Source organism: Phyllopteryx taeniolatus, chromosome 9 (genome assembly GCF_024500385.1).
Source record: "Phyllopteryx taeniolatus isolate TA_2022b chromosome 9, UOR_Ptae_1.2, whole genome shotgun sequence".
Lineage (NCBI taxonomy): Eukaryota > Metazoa > Chordata > Actinopteri > Syngnathiformes > Syngnathidae > Phyllopteryx > Phyllopteryx taeniolatus.
The window spans coordinates 14,218,555-14,240,566 of NC_084510.1; the positions used below are offsets into that span (position 1 = coordinate 14,218,555).

A 22,012-nucleotide genomic window follows, 5' to 3' on the forward strand; every position below is an offset into this window, starting at 1 on the left:
AATTTTGCCTCAATTGCTTCACCTCATGATTAGTCAGCAATCAGTAACCTGCAATGTAGCAAATTCTTCACTAGCCATTAATCCATTCCTATACCGATCAGGTCTCTAACTGAAAAGCACATTTTCAAGTTTTGTGATTATCCAAATATTCATGAAGCCATAGCGTCTTCCTAATTTCAATAACAATTCACTTGCAGAAAAGAAAGATAGACAATAATGTTTCTATGATAAGATAGTCAGTCAACAGTGCTGCACAATACTAGAAAAAAGATGTACACACAGCTGTTTAACTCCTCAAGTATGACAACTGTCAGATTTGGACACTTGTGATCACATAATGACTCAGCATGTTAATGCACACTGAGTCACTTAAGAACACTTCTTTTTTCCCCTTCAGTCACTGTAAGGCAGAGGCTTTTCCACATTTAGAGCTCCCTGCTTATACTGGAGGCAAAATGTTACAAGATATAGAAATGATACACAAGTGAAGTGGATTACAGCACAGTAAAGAGGTAAAGACAGCAGAATTTTCAGCAAGGCATTTACAAACCTCATCTAAAAGCTCAAAGGTCACATCCATGGATACACTTGCATAATCGAAATCACTTCAAAATGGTTGTTTGCTATGACCTGCTATAGTTTTTAACCTGAATTAATTGATTTAAATAAACGGAGTTTTGACAACACAAACATGACATTGCACTCCTGAAAATGAAAATAAAATGAACTTTTTTTTAAATACAAAAAGCAACAAATAGAGTTGGGTGTACAGTTAAGACCCAAAGAGTCACACACAAAATGCAAACTACTCTAATAAGTTGTGTTACAGATATTGATTACAATAAGATTCCATCAAGACTTTGCCACGGTTCAGGTCTACCTTTCCCTTTTTTTTTTTTTTTTTTTACATTTTGAAAATGATTTATATTCCTGACAATACCTGTAAAGTGTATGCTACGCTGTCTATATATATATGTTGGCTTTATAAACTTTTATGCTGTGTCTATATATATATAAATATATACATATATATATATATATATATACATATATATATATATATATATATATATATATATACACACACACACACAGAGAGAGAGAGAGAGAGGCTTCATTTTTGGGATCTCTCACATTCACAACGATCGGTGTGTGTAATCTGCTCTAATAGTTGTGTGGTGTACTTTACATGGGTCTATATAGTTAAAGTTTAGGGAGCCAAAGCCAAACGGATTCCTGTTTAACTCTCATGGCTCATGTTTTAGGCGTTATCTTTGTATTCAACCAAAGGAGACATTTTGTTGACTAAGCATGAGCACGCTTCATGGCTCCACTTTACCTGACAGTCCTCCCATGGCTGCTGTCCACGGCTGTCTGTAAACGACGTTCCACACAAGAAAAGCGGACGTCCCCACGAGAAAACCGAACGAGGCATAGCCGATACTCACGTACGTTTTCTTTAAAACCATTATGGAAAAACGAGATTTTGGAGTTGGGGGGGGGGGGAAGTGGCGAACGAGTTGAAGAGCGCGTGCTCGGTGTGCTCACAGGCGCAGAAAGACAAAAGTGGCACTGTTGCTGTCATACACGTAAAGCCACCTCCATGACAAGACGTTTAAAATTGGGTGTTTATCTTGTAGCCAGTCTCAAATAGAACGCGTCTGCTTTACGTCATCTGATTCTGGGCAAATCAACTCTGCGTCTATTTGATGTTGTGCGAGCGCAGCGACCTCTTGGGGAGCAGAAGGAAACACGCCATTATGATTGTGAGAACTATTTCTACTCATATCTATTGCTGCATTCCAGAAAAGTGGGAAGTCGGAATTTTTCCACTCGGATTGTACAACCCCAATTGGGACATTATGTTATATAAAAACGTTGTGTTAAATAAAAACAGAAAACAATGATTTGCAAATCATCCATCCATCCATTTTCTGAGCCGCTTCTCCTCACTAGGGTCACGGGCGTGCTGGAGCCTATCCCAGCTGACTTCGGGCAAAAGGCGGACTACACCCTGAACTGGTCGCCAGCCAATCACAGGGAACATATAGACACGGACAACCATTCGCACTCACATTCACACCATCACTGAGTGGGAACTGAACCCACGCTGCCCGCACCAAAGTCAGGCGAGTGTACCACCACACCATCAGTGAAGATTTGCAAATCATTTTCAAACTGATAAACTTTATTGTTTTTAGCAAATAATCATTAACTTAGAATTTTATGGCTGCAACACGTTCCAAAAAAGCTGGCACAGGGTCATGTTTACCTCTGTGTTACATCACCTTTTCTTTTAACAACATTCAATAAACATTTGGGAAGTGAGGACACTAATTGTTGAAGCTTTGTAGGTGGAATTCTTTCCCATTCTTGCTTGTACAGCTTCAGCTGTTCAGCAGTCCGGGGTCTCCGTTGTCATATTTTACGCTTCATAATGTCATCAAGCACCACACATTTTCAATGGGAGACAGGTCTGGACTGCAGGCAGGCCAGTCTAGTTCCCGCACTCTTTTACTAGGAAGTCACGCTGTTGTAACACGTGTAGAATGTGGTTTGGAATTGTCTCGCTGAAATAAGCAGGGGCGTCCGTGAAAAAGATTAAATGTGTATTTACAACCCCAATTCCAATTAAGTTGGGACGTTGTGTTAAACATAAATAAAAACAGAATACAATGATTTGCAAATCATGTTCAACCTATATTTAATTGAATACACTACAAAGACATTTAATGTTCAAATTGATAAACTTTAATGTTTTTAGCAAATAAACATTAATTTAGAATTTTATGGCTGTAACATGTTCCAAAAAAGCTGGGACAGGGTCATGTTTACCACTGTGTTACGTCAGCTTTTCTTTTAACAATATTTGATAAACGTTTGGGAACTGAGGACACTAATTGTTGAAGCTTTGTAGGTGGAATTCTTTCCCATTCTTGCTTGATGTACAGCTTCAGCTGTTCAACAGTCTGGGGTCTCCGTTGTCGTATTTTATGCTTCATAATGCGCCACACATTTTCAATGGGAGACAGCTCTGGACTGCAGGCAGGCCAGTGTAGGACCCGCAATCTTTCACTACGAAGCCACGCTGTTGCAACAGAATGTGGTTTGGCATTGTCTTGCTGAAATAAGCAGGGGCGTCCATGAAAAAGACGTTGCTTGGATGGCAGCATATGTTTCTCCAAAACCTGTATGTACCTTTCTGCATTAATGGTGCCTTCACAGATGTAAGTTACCCATGCCATTGGCACTAACAAAACCCCATACCATCACAGATGCTGGATTTTGAACTTTGTGTCCATAACAGTCCGGACGGTTCTTCTCCTCTTTGGCCCAGAGAACACGACGTTCACAATTTCGGCCCAATCATTGAAGAATCACCTCGACCAGAATAAAAGCAGGCTAAATGAAGTGTGTCATAGTTATAGCAAGTGTAGGACTGCATTTTTGGAATAACTTTTTTTTAACCTCAATAATGTATGTAATAACTATGTATGAATTTCTAGCACACGTATTTTGTATCCACTTACCTGGTGAAAGGTCAATTACGGTTTCTCCCTTTGAAGCAATTTACCTAGTGTAAAGTTTTTTCACTGACACTTCAGACTTTGGGAGTAGAGAAGAACCTAAATCACAATTGTAACTCATAATTAAAGCTATTTACTCTGTTTTCTCAATCGCTCTGCCTTGGCCAAATGACATGTAACGGGTTGTTTAGTCGTGATGCCATCAGGGAACGCTCTAGCTTTTATTTTTTTTTTGTAGTTTATTGAAATTGTTTACAATACAAATTAAACTCAGTCAATCCAATTATTCCAGACAAGCCAGTAACATGCAGTATTAACAGTACCAAAATGCAAAGGAAAGAGAAGAAGAAAAAGAGATGGAAAAAAGGAAGAACAAAGAAGTAAAAGAAAAACAGTGGGCAGACTTCATCAATTTCCATGACAGTTACAACCTCTGAATTGAATATTCATCAAAACTTCTATTTTTTTTTTGTTTTTGACCAATTTATTGGTTGGTTATTATTACATTGACGGCAAGGTGGACGACTGGTTAGGGCGTCAGCCTCACAGTTCTGAGGACAGGGGTTCAATCCCGGCCCCGCCTGTGTGGAGTTTGCATGTTCTCCCCGTGCCTGTGTGGGTTTTCTCCGGGCACTCCGTTTTCCTCCCACATCCCAAAAACATGCATTAATTGGAGACTCTAAATTGCCCGTAGGTGTGACTGTGTGTGGGACTGGTTGTTTGTTTATGTGCCCTGCGATTGGCTGGCAATCAGTTCAGGGTGTACCCCGCCTCCTGCCCGATGACAGCTGGGATAGGTTCCAGCACGCCCGCGACCCTAGTGAGGAGAAGTGGCTAAGAAAATGGATGGATGGATGGATATTATGACATTTTTTTACCATCTACTTTGATACCTGTGATTATTTTTTAAATTTAAACTTATGGATGTGAAATCTTAGAAATGATTGGTGGCAAAGTGACCGACTGGTTAGCACATCTGCCTCATAGTTCTGAGGACCCGGGTTCAAATCCGGCCTAGTGTGTGTGGAGTTTGCATGTTCTTCCTGAACCTGCATGTTTTTTTTTCCCGGGTACTCCAGCTTCCTCCCACATTCCAAAAACATGCACGGTAGGTTAATTGAAGAGTCTAAATTGCCCATAGGTGTGAATGTGAGAGCAAATGGTTGTTTATATGTGCCCTGTGATTGGCTGGCAACCAGTTCAGGGTGTACCCCGCCTCCTGCCCGATGATAGCTGGGATAGGCTGCAGCACGCCCGCGACCCTAGTGAGGAGAAGCGGCTCAGAAAATGGATGGATGGATAGAATTTAGTATAGTTATTGCTTTATATGGCACTCAATTTAGAGTGACATATAAAGCCTCTCACCCAAAGTCAGCTGGGATGAGAGAACGTGTTAGATACAGAAAACTGGAAACAACTTCAGCCTTAGTTAACTAAAATTGATGAATCTCTTTGAAGCCACAGATTCAAAATAGTATTGCTTTTTTCCAATTTGGAGGAGAAGTGAGGTTGTTTTCACTCTGTGACATTCTACAGACATGAACACTGGGGTAACACATTTTTTAACGGGAATATTATTTAAGGTTTTAACGTTTGTTTGAAATAAACATTTAGATTAAAATTTTGATCTATTTATTATGTTTTGTTTAATGATAATGCTTGACAGTTTAACTTGAATCGCAATCAAATAAAATTAAATGTGTTTCACCTGGCCCTTCATGTTTTCTTTAAAGAATTGTACCCATCTTACAAATTCTGCCTGGGTAATCAAACATGAGCACAACTGTGTGTAGTTTCATTTACTAGACAAAATAGGGCTGTGAATTTCAAAATAAGAGCAAGTAAATAGAAAGTATTGCATGTTCAAATAAAATGCTTACCTTCAGAATAAAAAAAAACTAACAAAATACAGATAGTACTTCATGTTTTGATCATATGGGTAGAAGCAAAATCATGCATTGTAAAAACGCATTATACGCGGGTGCGCATTATACACAAGAAATTACAGTACTTAATAATTTCACCCAGTAAGGAAAACACCTAACAGGGTGATTTTTATTAATTAAAATTAGACATTGCTTTGTGAATGCGCAAATTTTATCTCGCTATCTGTAGACAAAAAAACATAAGCTTGTGAATTTTTGTTTTTTTTTAATGCTGCTGATTTTCATCATAATTTAGCCTATTGGTGGAAATGTAACAGTAGGACATAGAGGTTAAGATCCCAAAACTTACAAGCAAAAGAAAAGGCAGATAAAGTTTACACTTACCTTATTTGCTCCTTTAATTTCCCTCCACAAGAGTGATTTCGAATCCAAAATGTGGATTCATGGGAACTACCTTTTTTTTATTTTTCTATTTTATCCAAGATGGCGCCTAACCGTGCCTAACCGTGTGGTTATTGTCTATGGCTTTGTGTTTTTAGTTCGTCTTTGGAGACATTACGTGACTCACTTTCACAAGGGAAGACTTGTTAAACATTAGGGAGTCTACCCTGGACTTTCTTTCACCAACTTTTGCAAATCTGCTCAGTTTTTTCCCTGAGTTACTCACCGGTGGGGCGGCCGCGGCGTACGCAGCATGGAGGCGAAGGCGATGAAGGGGGAAGCGCGCCGGCATCCAAGTGAAGTTCCGTAAGAGAGGATTTCGAATGCCGCTACCGTCGATCCTCCTCACGAATCTACGCTCCCTACCCAACAAAATGGACAAGCTTCATCTTCTGACAAAGACCAGTAAAGACTTCGGACGTTCCGCCGCCCTGTGCTTTACGGAGACATGTCCCTGATGGGGCCGTAATGCTTCCGGGCTTCCAACTTCACCGGGCAGACTGCGTCATGGAGTTGTCAAGGAAAACAAAAGGCTGCGGGATATGCTTCTATATCAAAGAAAAATGGTGTACTGACATCACGGAGCTCACCACGTACTGCAGCCCGGACTTGGAGTCGCTGTTTTTGAACTGTAAGTCATTCTACTCGGCGCATGAGTTCACATCTTTCGTCCTCGCAACACCAGTGTTGACATTCCTCCTCAAGCTAATACATACGTCGCACTGCTAACGCTCGCTGAACAAGTAAATGGAATTGAAAAAAAAAGCACCCAGACTCACCCCTCATTATGCTTGTGGACTTTAACAAAGCCAAACTCAACCACAAACTCCCTAAATAGAAGCAGCACATCGACTGCCCTACCAGGGAAAATAAAATTTTAGACCACTGCTATACTACAGTAAATAAAGCATCCCCTGCTATACCTCATGCAGCTCTGGGCTTGTCTGATCACTTCTTAATTCACTTCATAGCAACACACAGGCAAAAACATAAATGCATGAAGCCTACGGTGAAAACAGTGAAGAAGTGGACCAATGAAGCAAAGATAGAACTTCAAAGCTGTTTAGACTGCACAGACTGGAGTGTCTCTGAAAATTCAATTAGTTAAATGTAAATGTTAGAAAGCAGACTAGTTAATTGTAAATGTGAGAAATGTTTTTATAATTAACATTTTATTAATTTCAAGTAAAACATTAAGTGTTTTCATGGGGGAGGAAAAGGCACCAATAGCCAGGAATGATCCAACTACATCAACATTTTTAGTGCGAGGCAGAAAAAACTGTATTGAATGAAACATTACAAAAACTCACTTCCAGTAGCACCAACAAGTTACCGTGCATGTGTATGCCAGCATTTTGAAATAGTGGAAATCACTTTGAAATACTTGGCAGATACTGATAAAAATAATACTCATCCAACTTTCCCTTCATTCTCTCAATGGTGCATCTGTCTCTGTATATTCTCTGAACCAGTATGTCTTCCTTGGCAAACACCAGCAGGTCACACCACGATGTGCCCGTCACCATCATCTCTCCCTGGATGTGTATATAGTGCTCGTCTGTGTTTTTTAGGAACACTAATTCATTCTTGAATCTCAAGAAGGGGCAGTCTATAAAACTCTGGAGGCTGGAAGAGCTGACATACACCAGTCCAAAACTGGGATCTTCTTTTGGGTCGTACACCAAGCCATGAGGCTGGGCCCCCAGCCATGGTGAATTTGGGTCAAGGACCAAATTACAGGGCGTCCAATTGACACAAACATTGCGACAGTACAGACGAAGTGCTTGACTCTTCATTTCCTCCTCTTCCTGAGCTGATCTGCATGAGATTTTGTTCACCATCTTGAGTATCAGGTTCTGCGGGTAACTTGGTACTGGTTTAAATGTGCAGGTCTCGTCAGGGTGGTTGCTCAGGTGGTTGCTCTTCTGCATCCGCTCTCTGGACTCCTTGTTCTTGCGTATGATCTGCCTCAGATTGTCAGATATCTCCCAGTTAACACTCTCTGGGCTGTGATGAGTCAGGGGAAGCTGTGGCCATTTAGGAGCATTATTGTGATATGTAAAATCCTCTTTTGATGGAACAAGGTGCTGGGAGGATATGGGGTAACCTTGAGGAACATGACTAAAAGGGATGTCCACGGATTCCATATCATCTGCTATTATGGCAATCAGGGGTTTTTGTTCAGGACAGTCCTTGTAGCATTGGGAAAGTTTGGCCAAAAAATAATCAGGTGGTGAAATAGGAACATTGCAAGACTTGTAGGGGCTCTTCCTGAAATAAATAATGCAACATGAAACTTGTGACAAAAACCTGGTAATACATCTACTTTTTCACCATTCTTACCTTGGAAAGTCGAGGATGGTCTTCTGTAGAAGGTATTCCGGTATCTTGTTTTTGGGGTAAAGAGAGAAGAGAGATAATTGATGCCTACACTGCAAAATGCTTCAATAAATACCATTTAAATATGGCTCTTTTATTTGCAATGGTTTATATGTATATAAAGAGTGGACCCTTGAAAGTTCAACACAATCTGTTCTGGGAGTCTGGGCAATCTTTGATTTGGGATTTCAAATTCACTTTTCACCATAAGAAATAACAGAAATACACAAAGGATGAACTTTAGCCATCACATAATTTTAAATTACTGTACAGGCAATACTTTTAAGTTAGAATTTATTAAGTTAGAATTTAGTATAGGCGGCACGGTGGTCGACTGGTTAGAGCGTATGCCTCACAGTTATGAGGACCGGGGTTCAATACCCGGCCCCGCCTGTGTGGAGTTTGCATGTTCTCCCCGTGCCTGCGTGGGTTTTCTCCGGGCACTCCGGTTTCCTCCCACATCCCAAAAACATGCGTGGTAGGTTAATTGACAACTCTAAATTGCCCGTAGGTGTGAATGTGAGTGCGAATGGTTGTTTGTTTGTATGTGCCCTGCGATTGGCTGGCAACCAGTTCAAGGTGTACCCCGCCTCCTGCCCGATGATAGCTGGGATCGGCTCCAGCACGCCCGCGACCCTAGTGAGGAGAAGCGGCTCAGAAAATGGATGGATGGATAGAATTTAGTATAGTTATTGCTTTATATCGCACTCAATTTAGATGTTTCAAATTTCAAATTTTAACCAGAAAATGTGTTGTACATTACAAGCATTGTATAAAAAAAATACACCTATATAATTTAATATTAGTATAATTTATAAATGATTATCATCTTTCTACATTTTCTTGATTGGCTAGGAGAAATCACATGGTTCTAGTGCCTTTATAGTGAGACATATATTGGACTTGAGTGAGGATTAACAGTTAACAGTCAAATGTAAAAACAGGAAAACGTACTCAACCTTTTCTTTGAGGAGCGATGATGTGGTACAGGGAGGTGCATAAAAAGACCCAATATCCCAACAGTCCCTTGATTTCTGCAGTAGGAATGTTGCAATTCCAGCCTCCATACTGCTCCTCACAAAGTTCCTCTGGAACTTCTCTGCTGCTCCCTCTGAAGACCCTGCAGTTTGTCGGTGATCAGAACCACAGTGTGTCGTCCATCAACCCTTCGACCTTGTCCACTTCTAGGTCCATGGACTGCCCGAGTGATAGAATATCCTCCACCACAGCACTTGGGGCGGTGTGGCGCATCGGTTAGGTGTACACTCTGCAACCGGATGGTTGCTTAACTTAACCCACATTGCCTACAAATGAATGTGGTTGGATGTCTGGTGGTGGTCGCAAGCGCAGAATGGCAGCCACACTGCTCGAGGGCAGCTATGGCTAAACAAGTAGTTGACTAACACGTGGGTGTGACTGAGTGAATAAATGAATAATTGGTGTAATTGTAAAGCATCTTTGAGTTCCTTTAGAAGCGCTATACACAGTGGGTACGGAAAGTTTTCAGACCCCCTTACATATTTCACTCTTTGTTATATTGCAGCCATTTGTTAAAATCATTTAAGTTAATTTTTTCATCATTAATCCACACACAGCACCCCATAATGACAGGGGGAAAAAACAGAATTGTTGAAATTTTTGCTGATTTATTAAAAAAGAAAACTTAAATATCACACAGCCATAAGTATTCAGACCCTTTGCTCAGTATTTAGTAGAAGCACCCTTTTGCGCTAATACAGCCACGAGTCTTTTTGGGAATGATGCAACAAGTTTTTCACACCTGGATTTGGGGATCATCTGCCATTCCTCCTTGCAGATCCTCTCCAGTTCCGTCAGGTTGGATGGTGAACATTGGTGGGCAGCCATTTTCAGGTCTTTCCACAGATGCTCAATTGAGTTTAAGTCAGGGCTCTGTCTTGGCCATTCAAAAACAGTCACGCAGTTGTTCTGAAGCCACTCTTTGGTATTTTATCTGTGTGCTTAGGGTCATTGTCATTTTTAAGGTGAACATCTGGCCCAGTCTGAGGTTCTGAGCACTCTGAAGAAGGTTTTCGTCCAGGATATCCCTGTACTTGGCCACATTCGTCTTTTCTTCAATTGCAACCAGTCACCCTGTCCCTGCAGCTGAAAAAAAAACCCACAGCATGATGCTGCCACCACCATGCTTCACTGTTGGGACTGTATTTGACAGGTGATGAGCAGTGCCTGGTTTTCTACACACATGCCACTTCGAATTAAGGCCAACAATTTTACCCCGCCTCCTGCCCGATGATAGCTGGGATCGGATCCAGCACGCCCACGACCCTAGTGAGGAGAAGTGGCTCAGAAAATGGATGGATCGATGGATGGAATTTCTATCTTGGTCTCATCAGACCAGAGAATCTTATTTCTCACCATCTTGCAGTCCTTCAGGTGTTTTTTTTTTAGCAAACTCCATGCAGGCTTTCATGTGTCTTGCACGGAGAGGCTTCCGTCGGGCCACTCTGCAATAAAGCCCCGACTGGTGCAGGGCTGCAGTGATGATTGACTTTTTAGAATTTTCTCCCATCTCCCGACTGCATCTCTGGAGCTCAGCCACAGTGATCTTTTGGTTCTTCTTCACCTCTCTCACCAAGGCTCTTCTCCCCCAATTGCTCAGTTTGGCTGGACGGCCAGCTCTAGGACGGGTTCTGATCATCCCAAATGTCTTCCATTTCAGGATTGTGGAGGCCACTGTGCTCTTAGGAACCTTAAGTGCAGCAGATTTTGTATTTTTTTGTAACCTTGGTCAGATCTCTGCTATGCCACAATTCTGTCCCTGAGCTCTTCAGGCAGTTCCTTTGACCTCATGATTCTCATTTTCGCTGACATGCACTGTGAACTGTAAGGTCTTACATAGATAGGGGTGCTTCTTTCCTAATAAAGTCCAATCAGTATAATCAAACAGAGCTGGACTCCAATGAAGGTGTAGAACCATCTTTAGGATGATCAGAAGAAATTGACAGCACCCAAGTTAAATATATGAGTGTCACAGCAAAGGGTCTGAATACTTATGGCTGTGTTATATTTCAGTTTTTCTTTTTTAATAAATCAGCAAACATTTCAACAATTCTTTTTTTTCTGTCAATATGTGGTGCTGTGTGTACATTAATGAGGGGGGAAAGTGAACTTAAATGATTTTAACAAATGGCTGCAATATAACAAAGAGTGAAAAGTTTAAGTTGGGTCTGAAAACTTTCCGTACCCACTGTAAATCGAATGGATTATTATTATTGCTCATTGCCTTTAAAAGCTCTGAGTGCCATTAAGGCTGACCAGATTTTTTTCCAGGCAGATGACATTGTCCTCTTCATAACTTGCCCAGGCATTCTCTACAACGCTCGACCAGTAGAGGATATTAAAGTGCTCATTCACAGGGTACCAAAAGGGTTAGGTTTGTCCTATTAGGTCACCTCCAAGTGTGTTCTTGAGAAGAAGAATGAGTTGGAACTTGATTCTCTGTCAGGCATTCCTTAACACTGGGAGCAAACTCATTCTTAAACCATTCCTTCAAGAGCTGCCTGGCCACCCTCAATTTGAGATATACAGTAAATCAAGTTTATATTATTTCACAAATTGTTTAAATCAGGTTTCAGAATGGTACACAAGCAGTAAATTGATTTTGCAGTCCCTACTGGCATTATCCCAGAGCAGCAGTTTGCCTAACTTTTAAAGGCCTGTGTCCAAGGAAGGTGTTCTCTGCCCTGTGATGCCCGTCCTCTTTGGCATTCAGGTCTTGTCGCAAACGCGTTAGGAGAGAAAACCCTGACTGTTAGCAAAGTTCTGAAATTCATCGTCAAATTTCTTGGTGTCTTCTTTTCCAGCCCTGGCAGCCTCCCTAGGTCTTAGGACACCGTGGATTCCACTTCTCTCCTTAAAATTAACAAACCACCCCTTACTAGCCTTGAATTCCTCAGAACTGCCCCCAGGGTTGTCTCGGGTAAGGGCATTATGCAGCTCCCTTGCCTTGTCACAAATTAGGGTCTCTGACACAGTGTCGCCCCTCAACTGTTTATGGGTAATCCACTCAAGCAGAACCTTTTCCACTTCTTCCACTTTATCAGTTCTTCTGCTACTAAGTGTTTTTACCCCTTTCGCCACATCAGCAGCTTTGATGGCTTCTTTTCTCTTCAATATGGTTGATACTGTCGACTTAGCCATATTGTACTGAATAGCCAGATCAGACACACGTGTACCTCTCTCCCACTTGGCGATAAGTTCCTTTTTCAGTGCTATGGTTGTCATCACAGTTTTCCTCTTTGGCTTGCCATCCCGGGTACCCTTCTGTGATGATGTGGGATAGGTATCACACACAAAAAAGGTCATGAAAATGAAAAAAAAAAAAAAACACTTTAGTATTTATCCTTGAGCTGCTCAATGAAATGAGGTCATACCTCAGTATGTTTAGGCATGCATGTCAGCAGTTTAGAGTCTGCATTTTTGCCTAACTTTCAAACTGTATGTTTAGCTTATTCGTCCCGCAAACTGGACTTTCAAGGGTCCACTGTGTTTTTTGGATCCCTCCTGAGAATTTACTTAATGCTTATATAGTCATCACTTTTGGGGTTTCTTCTCTCCACTGTGGTAGCCCTCTTTTCAAATTTACATATGACATATTTTGGGTTAAAAACAATTCTGAAATAAAATTTTACTTTAAAAATACATCTTGTCATTATATAACAATTGAAGTGTGTTTTTTGTTGTAAGATTATCATTGATGTTATAAATCCACTATACTCAAGACTTGGGGGGGGGGGTCGGTGGGGAATGAAGTGAGACAATGTTAACTTAAGATTTATTGTATCATTATTCAACTTGAAATTCAACAATCAACCACTTTATGTTATGAGATGCAGAAAAACACATTCCTCACAAAATTTGGCAGTATGTGCACCACAGATGTACTTTTGGCAGTTTCTGCACGTGGTTTGTGTCTTTGTGTCCTTTAGTGGTCCACACATCTCGCAGCGCTTCCTCTTTCCACCAGATGCAACCTAGAATAAAAAAATAAAAGATCAGGATAGTTCAGGATTTTCTTTTTTTTTTTTATTTCTGAATTCTCCCACACTCACACGTACATCAAACATCTGCAACCAGACACTTACTTCAGAAATTTCAGGCTGTGGTTGTGTGAGGCCTGCAGGTGTGACAGCTGGGGTCGCTCTCATTCTCCTCACTGTGGCTACAGACGCTGAATTACTTGGACATGTTTTCTCCTGTGGAGTTGTAGTTTTCCTACCTCCTCAAAAAACAAGTCTTCTTTGGTTCCATTCTGGGTTGATTCCCATCCAGATTGTAAATGCTTTACAGCCCGAAACATCCAGTAAGACAAAAAATATCACAAGTGACCACTGAAACCTTCTTTGACAGTAGTAGCAGGCCAGCAGTTTGTCTAAACTGTCGACACCTCCTGTAGCAGTGATGTAGTCAAGTATGACCTCTGGTTTACAGTCCTCCCAGCTACTTCTTGTTCTAACCCTGTGTAGCATCCTTTTTTTGTTTTGTAATAAACCAGGACAGCATTCACTGTAAACAAAGTTGGAAAAATGTACTGGCCTTTTCTTCAGTTATAACTTCAGAAGGGGGCGACGTCTTACGTTTTTTCCAGATTGTCCAACCATTTCCAAAGTTCTTTTGAGAAGCTTCTGTCCCAGGTTATACAAATTGCTATTACCAGAGGTAATTAATGCTGGGGGATATGGCCGAAATTTGATATCACAATATTCATCTAGCTTCCTAGAATTTGAGGCCTTTTTAAAGTCCTTGCACAATTGTCTCGCCAGTATGATCTTTGGGTGCGTAGCTTGTATGAAAAAAGGTACTTTTCAGCTCCCAGTCTTCAACGTAGAGAAGTATGTTACACTGTGCTTTCTACCTGACATAATTGTAAAGTTCGAGCAATGCTTCCTCTGAGAATGATTTCCCACTGGGCAACTCGTATCTGGGATCCAATGTTTTCATCAGCTTTTTGAATCCTTGTTTTTCCACTGGTTAAATAGGAATCATGTCCTTGGTTACAGTATAGAATGAGATTGTTGATGTTACCTCCCTCCATTTGGTGCTCGACCTCTCATAACAAGTGGAGCTGAATATGGATCCTGTTAAATTTGCTTTGTTGAGATTAAGGAGCAGGACAGGAAGTCGCAGCTCCCATTAGCGTGATACATGCAGCGCACTTGACAACGTGCTTCATCTTTAGGTGATTTTACACGGATATGCCTGTCTTCGTCGCAACACCTTTCATACACATTTTGCAGAGAATGGTTGTTTCCAAATGATAGATGTTACGTGCCCTTTTTTGGGACCATTTCTGACTCGCTAACTGCTAGCGTCTTCTCCTCCATGTTGTATCATGTTGTCTCCACACAACAAGAGCTGCTGTGGAAGTCTTGCAGAGCAACGAAATCTCACGGAGTAGAAAAAGGTATAGAAAATAAAATCAATGATCCCCTTTTCCCATATCAAGCATTAATAAAATACAGAACGAATCGAGCTTCACAATATATCGCCCAGCAATACAGGTAATGTGACCACTGAATCCTTGACAAATCTATCACTACTCATGTTCCCTGTTTTTCAAAACACCTCGTTCTTCTAGCTTTCCTGTATAATTGGCATATTCCATGCCTAAAATGAAAAGGCATCACAGGCAACCCAAATTTTCATGCCATACTTTCCGTTTTGAGGGCATATATATATACACACTGGACCCACACAGTGCATATTATTGCCAACTTGTCCACTTGCCTTAGAACTAGTCTTGATTCCTGGTCATCAAGTCAAATGATCCATGACAAGAAATGGAAGCTCTTCAGAGAGATTGTGGCTCTAAAAATCACCCTCCCTTCTTCAGCATCCCACAGACTTGCAGTTAATCCCCCCTCTTGACCTTTAGAGAACAACAAGGATGACGATGCCAATGTAGGCATGCAAGATCCATGATGTTTTTCTCTTTTTCCAGTGCTGAACTGAAAACTCAAATGGGTGATATCCACAATCATTTTCTGAGTGACTATGGAATCATCAAAGGATGACTTGATCTGAAAATCACTGCAAATTGTGTGGGTTCTAGGACATTTGTATTATGTTACCAAGTGAGTGGAGTGGAGATGAGCTCATTCCAGTGACTGGTTCTTTGCTTGCGCCAGCGATCATCTATGGTGCTCCTCCTTGCGTTGTGTATTCCAAGTGAAAGACAAGGGAATCTTCAAATGAACTTTCACAATCAGAATACTGTACTAAGAATTGATTTCTAAATTACCCTCATATTCCAAAACACCTTCCTCTTCCACATGTTGTCTCTTCGGTTATAACCTGTCACAACCTGACAGATCATATTGAGGGTAGAAGATTATATAATCTGTACGACTGTGTAGATCGTCCTACCACTTTAATTTGCAGGTGCGAGGAACATCACCCAAATGTTATGCATTGAGTGGGCCATACAGTGTAGGGCTGCACGATATTGGAAAAAAAATGACTGCGATTTTTTATGACCCTGCGATATTTTGCAATGTTAAAAAAATACAGGATAACATACACCTAAAATGTGAAAACTCCTTGTCCATCCATCCATTTTCTGAGCCGCTTCTCCTCACTAGGGTCGCGGGCGTGCCGGAGCCTATCCCAGCTATCATCGGCCAGGAGGCGGGGTACACCCTGAACTGGTTGCCAGCCAATCGCAGGGCACATACAAACAAACAACCACTCGCACTCACATTCACACATACGGGCAATTTAGAGTTGTCAATTAACCTACCATGCATGTTTTTGGGATGTGGGAGGAAACCGGAGTGCCCTGAGAAAACCCACGCAGGCACGGGGAGAACATGCAAACTCCACACAGGCGGGGCCGAGGATTGAACCCCGGTCCTCACAACTGTGAGGCAGATGCTCTAACCAGTCGGTCATCGTGGCGCCCTTCTCTTTTTTCCTCTCTAGAAAAACTATGCTCAGTTGATCGCAAAAGTATATGGAGTCATTTGTATGTCTACCTGTATTTAAATGCACTGTAGTCCAACCAGACATGAAGTTAAAATAACTTATTTTGCCCAGTTATCCTGGAGATTCATTAGCACATTCCGAACAGTATTTGCTTTTAATCAAGCTGTTATTTTACACCCATGTTTTAACAGATGCATTAGTTATTCTGTATTTGAGCATTAGTTTAAGCAAAACAGGTTGTGTACACCTGAAGTTTGTACCTTCAATAATGCCACAGCTCCCTGAAGAGAGTGGAAGCCAATTTCCATCAGCGCCTTTAGAAATGAATCAATGAAAACAGACACCACATGATGGATGTTGTTTTCCACATTTGATTGTGCCAAATATTATTTCAATGCAAACACATTGATGTCAATAAAAAATGTTGCAGCTACCATTTATTATTTTCTGAGTTTTTCAAAAACATCTGTCCTTTCTGCCTCATCCTGTATCACCCTGGGCTGCTCCATGTATGTTGTTTGATGGGTTATAATTTGCTGTAACATCGGTGCTAATCTTATAAGCATGTCCAACCAGGTCCTTCTGCTGGTCACTTATTAATTTTACAGTTGATTGACGGTACATCAATACACCAACATTGTGGAGGACCCTGTGATGTGACTATTGCGCACATGTGCATTGCGATGACGATGCTTAAACATAATGGACAGCCTTTATACAGTAGATATAAAAAGTTTACACATCCCGGTTCAAATGCCAGGTTTTGGTGATATAAAATAATGAGACCAAAAAAACTGTACAACTCAATTCTCCTCTCTTTTATTCGGGGGGGGGGGGGGGGGGGGGGGGATAAACCACTATGCTTCATTGTAGGTATGATGTTCTTTTGGTGATGAAAATTGTTGTTTTTGAGCTAGGCATGGGGCGATAGCCGTGTTGAAGGTATACCGCGGTTTTGAAAGGTCTAGGTTTCAAGTACCGCTACACTGCCTATTGCTATCGCTGTATTTCATCTTCTGCCAATAGGGACAAAAGTGCCCGCACCTCCTCAGTCGACCACAGAACAAAAGATCTGTTAAGCCTGTGGCACACTGCGCGATGTGGTCGAACCCGACTGGGCCATCATGTAGAGTTGCCGGCGCACCCCCGCAAATGAGCGATTCAGAAGTGGATGCCCGGCAAGCCTGTAAAGGCTTTTGATGCTGTGTATTCAGTATCTTGTACTTTATCACATTGCTTAAACCATAAAAAGATAGATAAACAGTTAAGGTAGAAGCATGTTGCTAAAGAGAGGTGTTGGTGAGAATAAAAGCAAGAGTGTGGGTATTTGAAAGGAGGCTCGCTGGCTCCATTGATTTGAACGTACCCACCGTGTACGTACATTCGCATACATTCTGGTCACAAGCTTTGCTTTTTAATCTACAGGTACTGTACATTATATGTTATGAACATAATATAGTTAAGTACCGATGTAAAACACAATATTTGATGCTTTATATACTGTTTTTATATGGGTTGATGGAGCATGGCGGCACCGCTCGCTAAACCCGGAAATGTGTTTAATGTTTTTGTTTAAGATGGCGGTTAAAATTTTGAATTGAGGCAAAATCAGTGGCCAACTGAAGACTTTCTTTGCAAAATACTTCTTGCTGTCTGGGGAACCCACTTTAATAGCAAAAAAATTAATGAAAAAAAGACATTGGGTAAGACATGCTTATTTTTATTTATAGTAGTTTCCTTTTCTTGAGTCAGAGTGCTTCTTGATTGGCTATAATCCGTTCCACGTCACAATTCAGGCCGTCATGACTCGGGAGAAGTCGGCTCTCCCCCACACATTAAGACTTTTCATCGTAAGTATTGAACATTTTCATTATTTAAGATTGTCAGCCAAGATCTGTTTCAGACCCTAAAATTGGGACAAATCCACTCTTAACACACATCAGACCTATGGACCATCTTATCAGACTTTGACGTGCTTTGTTGGGAAGAGGTCAAATGGGCACAAAAAAAAAGGCAGATTGTCTTTGTGTGTGCAGGGGCCTTATGTGAGACAAACGCGCTGATAAGGAAACAGTGACACCAGCAGAAAATGGAGACAATTAAATTTTATTGACAACACAATGGAAAAATTATTTTTAACAAAGGTGCCAGTGTCTCTAATGGAACTGTTTCCAACAGTCACTTCTGAGAGAATCTTCTCCAAAACAGGGAAGATCATTACAAGACAGACAAAAGAAACCGGATCCGCTCCTCAAAGCTTGAGGCACTTGATGTTTCTCAATGCCAATCTTAACTGTAGACAAGTTATCTGGATGGAGATTTTTTTCTTATACATAATTGAACTTTTATTCACTTTAAATTTGTTTTGTAGAAAAATGTTAAAGCCTAAAATAGTTAAAAGCTCAGTTGTAAATACTCAAGTTTGTTTTTGTATTTTAGTTTTTGTAGCACTAAGTACGGAGGCACCAGGTAGCCCCCAGGTAGCTGGTCTGTTCTAAAAATAGCTTACCACTGATGGAACATTGTGATTTACTAAGTGTTAACCCTTTATAGGGGACTTTGAAATTCAAAAATTCATACTAAGAGTGATGTAGCGGGATATAACTTTTATTTCTGATGAAATTTTTTTTTTACTTTTTCACTACAAGTCATAAAATCAACCTTAACAAAGTCACCATATTTGGTTCCCTGCGCTTTAGTTGTTAAAATTATTTATTTTTTTAATCTATACAAAATACAAGAATAACACCTATTAGGTGAAAGAACATTACAACCGAAGTGCTTGTGCAGTACAACATATGCAGTATCACTTTTAACACCATTAGGGCTTTTTTTTCTTCATGGTATCTAATGAAGCAGTTATGCTCACTGTTCATGCAAAGGTGGACCTTGCAAACGCTGCAGGGAACATTTGATCTTAGAATGTGTTCTTTGCTGCAGATCTGGCGCTTAGCATTTACAGGAGGATTGAATCAGAATCAGAATCATCTTTATTTGCCAAGTATGTCCAAAACACACAAGGAATTTTTTTCCACCTGATGACCAGTATGCCATCATCACTTGTAACATAGTCAGAAGTACCACGAGGGACAGTCTTTTTCTCCATCTCCTTGATGGACTTGAGTGGAGGATTTTTGATTCTGCTGTCCCTGGCTGTCCCCGTGTACCCGTAGTTCTGGCCTCTTAGGTAACGCACTAGCTTAAGGCTGATGAAAAAGCAGCAAAGATGACTGAGGGGCTGGACATGGTAATGGCCAGGACAGTGACAATCTGGCTGGCGGCACCCAATTATTTTTGTTCAGGCCTCTGGGGGACATCATGGGCCTCCAGGGTTGTCTTGCCCTGGTATAGCACCATGTCATGAATGAACCCATCCTCAGGCGCTAATGCGGCTCGGCTCTCCACGCATTTTTGTTTTGTCCAAAAATGCGTGGAGAGCCGAGCCGCATTAGCGCCTGTCTTTTTATAAAAAAAAAAAAAAAAAAAAAAAGAGGAAGTTGAATTTGCACCAGGTCTCTTCTGATTGGTCAAATGCCACAAAGACTGGATCTGTGACATCGTGTGATGTCTTCTGATTGGCAGAGTGAAGACCACATGCTTCTCAACCTTACTTTGGTACAGCAGGGTGGCCATTTATAGTGTGTGCGGAAATTACCAAAATGTGTCACTTGCCCAATATTTTTTTAAACTTAACATGGAACATGTTTATTAACAGACGTGGGTAGAGTAGCCAAATATTTTACTCAAGTAAGAGTATTGTTACTTGAGAATATTACTCAAGTAAAAAGCAGTCTTCCAAATATTTGCTTGAGTAAGAATAAGAAAGTAAAGAGTTACTAGTGAGTAACTTCTGATTTTAAAAATATATATCAGCGCATGAACGTAAAATAAAATTAAATATATAGGAATCCACACACACCTGCCAATATTTCAATTTTAAACTGCCCAAAAACACATGCATTGGGCCATACAGAAACATTGTTTGCTTTATTCAGTACAATGACTTCATGGAGAGAGAGAGAGAGAGAGAGAGAGAGAGAGAGAGAGAGAGAGAGAGAGAGAGAGAAGAAAGAAACATCTGCAACTTACCACAAGGTGTTTTCTCAAGTTAGAAGTGGGCTGAAATATCCAAGTTTAGGCAATCGCAATTTAAGAGCCTGTGTGGAGTTTGCATGTTCTCCCCGTGCCTGTGTGGGTTTTCTCCGGGTATTCCGGTTTCCCCCCACATCCCAAAAACATGCATGGTAGGTTAACTGAAGACTCTAAATTGCCAGTAGGTGTGAATGTGAGTGTGAATGCTTGTTTGTTTATATGTGCCCTGCGATTGGCTGGCAACCAGTTCAGGGTGTACCCTGCCTCTCACCTGAAGATAGCTGAGATAGGCTCCAGCACGCCCGTGACCCAAGTGAGGATAAGCGGTACAGAAAATGGATGGATGGATGGACAATTTAAGAGCTGCATGACAAAGCTGTTCTTTTTCAGTCTGTAAAGTAAACACTCACGTGGCTGTTTTTTACTCTAAAATGAGTCAGTTTGATTGGCCCACGAAGGGTTTGTGTGCGGTCATGTGACTGCCCTGTCCCGTCTGATTGGTGAATTGGAGTCAAATGACACTAGTGATCACGGATTGGCTGCAACGGCGCCCTATGCGGAAGTCGATGATTAAGTCTAAAAATAGGTCCGCACGCACTAATGTATAAATAAACGCAGCGAGCAGCAAGTTGATCAATGTAAAAGTAAAAAGTACGGTTGATTCAAACTACTCTCACAAGTACAAATTATCCAAAATGTTACTTGAGTAAATGTAGCGCGTTACTACCCACCACTGTTTATTAATAAACAAAATATTCTATATTGTGTTTATAAATAAAATAGATTGTGTTCAATGGAAAAAAAAAATTTATTCACCCAAATTTTTCAAAATAATAGATTTTAGAGCTGTAATTTAAATACCATGATACTGCGGTATTTTTGCTTAAGGTTATTTTACTCTCAGAATCTGATACCGTCCCATGCCTAGTTAGCGCCAAAAATACATTTTGGAAATATGGCCAAAAAGTTCAACTTTGGTTTCATTTCATTGGACTGTAGCAAATTTTCCCACACGTTTGAGAGAAGAACACCATACCAACAGTGAAGCATGGTGGTAGTAACATCATGCTTTGAGGCTCTTTTTCTTCAGTTGGAACTGGGGCCTTAGTAAAGGTGGAAGGAATTATGAACAGTTCGAAAAGCTGTCAGTCAGCGTTAGTACAAAACCCTCAGGCTTCTGACAGAAGGCAAAAAAAAAAAGTTAGGAAAAGCCAACTAGAACAGTTGATGTTTTTTTGTGGTTCATTGGAGGCACTTTAAATGGTTGTAGGCGTGTGTTGACTCTCATTTAATGAGTTTGTATGTGATTGGTTAATTCTGAATGTAGCCCACCCCAGTTACAAGAGGGTGTGCACACTTGTGCACTCAATTATTTCAGTTTTTATTTTCAATTGAGTTGTACAGGTTATAGGTCACCGGAAATGTGGACAAAGTTTTGAAATTATTTATCTTGGTCTCCTTTTTAATATCACAAAAACCTGGCATTTGAACAGAAGTGTGTAGACTTTTTATAGCCACTATATATCCATAGGGTAAATAATAGGGGTATCCCGATCCAATCTTTGAGATCGGAAATCGGTCCGATGTCAGCAAAAAAGTGAGTATCGGATCGAACTGGATCTAAAATCTCCGATTTTACCACTCTTATACAAGTAGTCCGTTCTATGCTCAACGCCAGCTCTTTTATCCAGCAGCGCCCGGACGGCATGCAGATCACAACAACAG

The 22,012-nt window shown here is 40.9% G+C and overlaps 1 protein-coding gene across 14 annotated transcripts in view; it reads right to left on the bottom strand.

Annotated features, from left to right (window-relative positions):
• The window catches only part of LOC133483184 (heme transporter hrg1-A-like), a 31,364-nt gene that overhangs the window by 4,134 nt on the left and 5,218 nt on the right, over nt 1–22,012 (bottom strand). The window contains exons 1-5 of one of the 14 annotated variants that reach the window (XM_061783996.1): nt 13,357–16,431; nt 13,125–13,245; nt 12,448–12,535; nt 8,198–8,241; nt 7,008–8,121 (exon numbers count right to left, since the gene is read on the bottom strand). The exons of 1 other annotated variant lie outside the window; for it this stretch is intronic. In XM_061783996.1, coding sequence (XP_061639980.1) covers nt 7,225–8,121; nt 8,198–8,241; nt 12,448–12,496 — 990 coding nt within the window. In that variant the 5' untranslated portion in view covers nt 12,497–12,535; nt 13,125–13,245; nt 13,357–16,431 and the 3' untranslated portion in view covers nt 7,008–7,224. 12 more of the 14 variants (XR_009790049.1, XM_061783986.1, XM_061783985.1 and 9 more) reach the window with 12 other exon arrangements.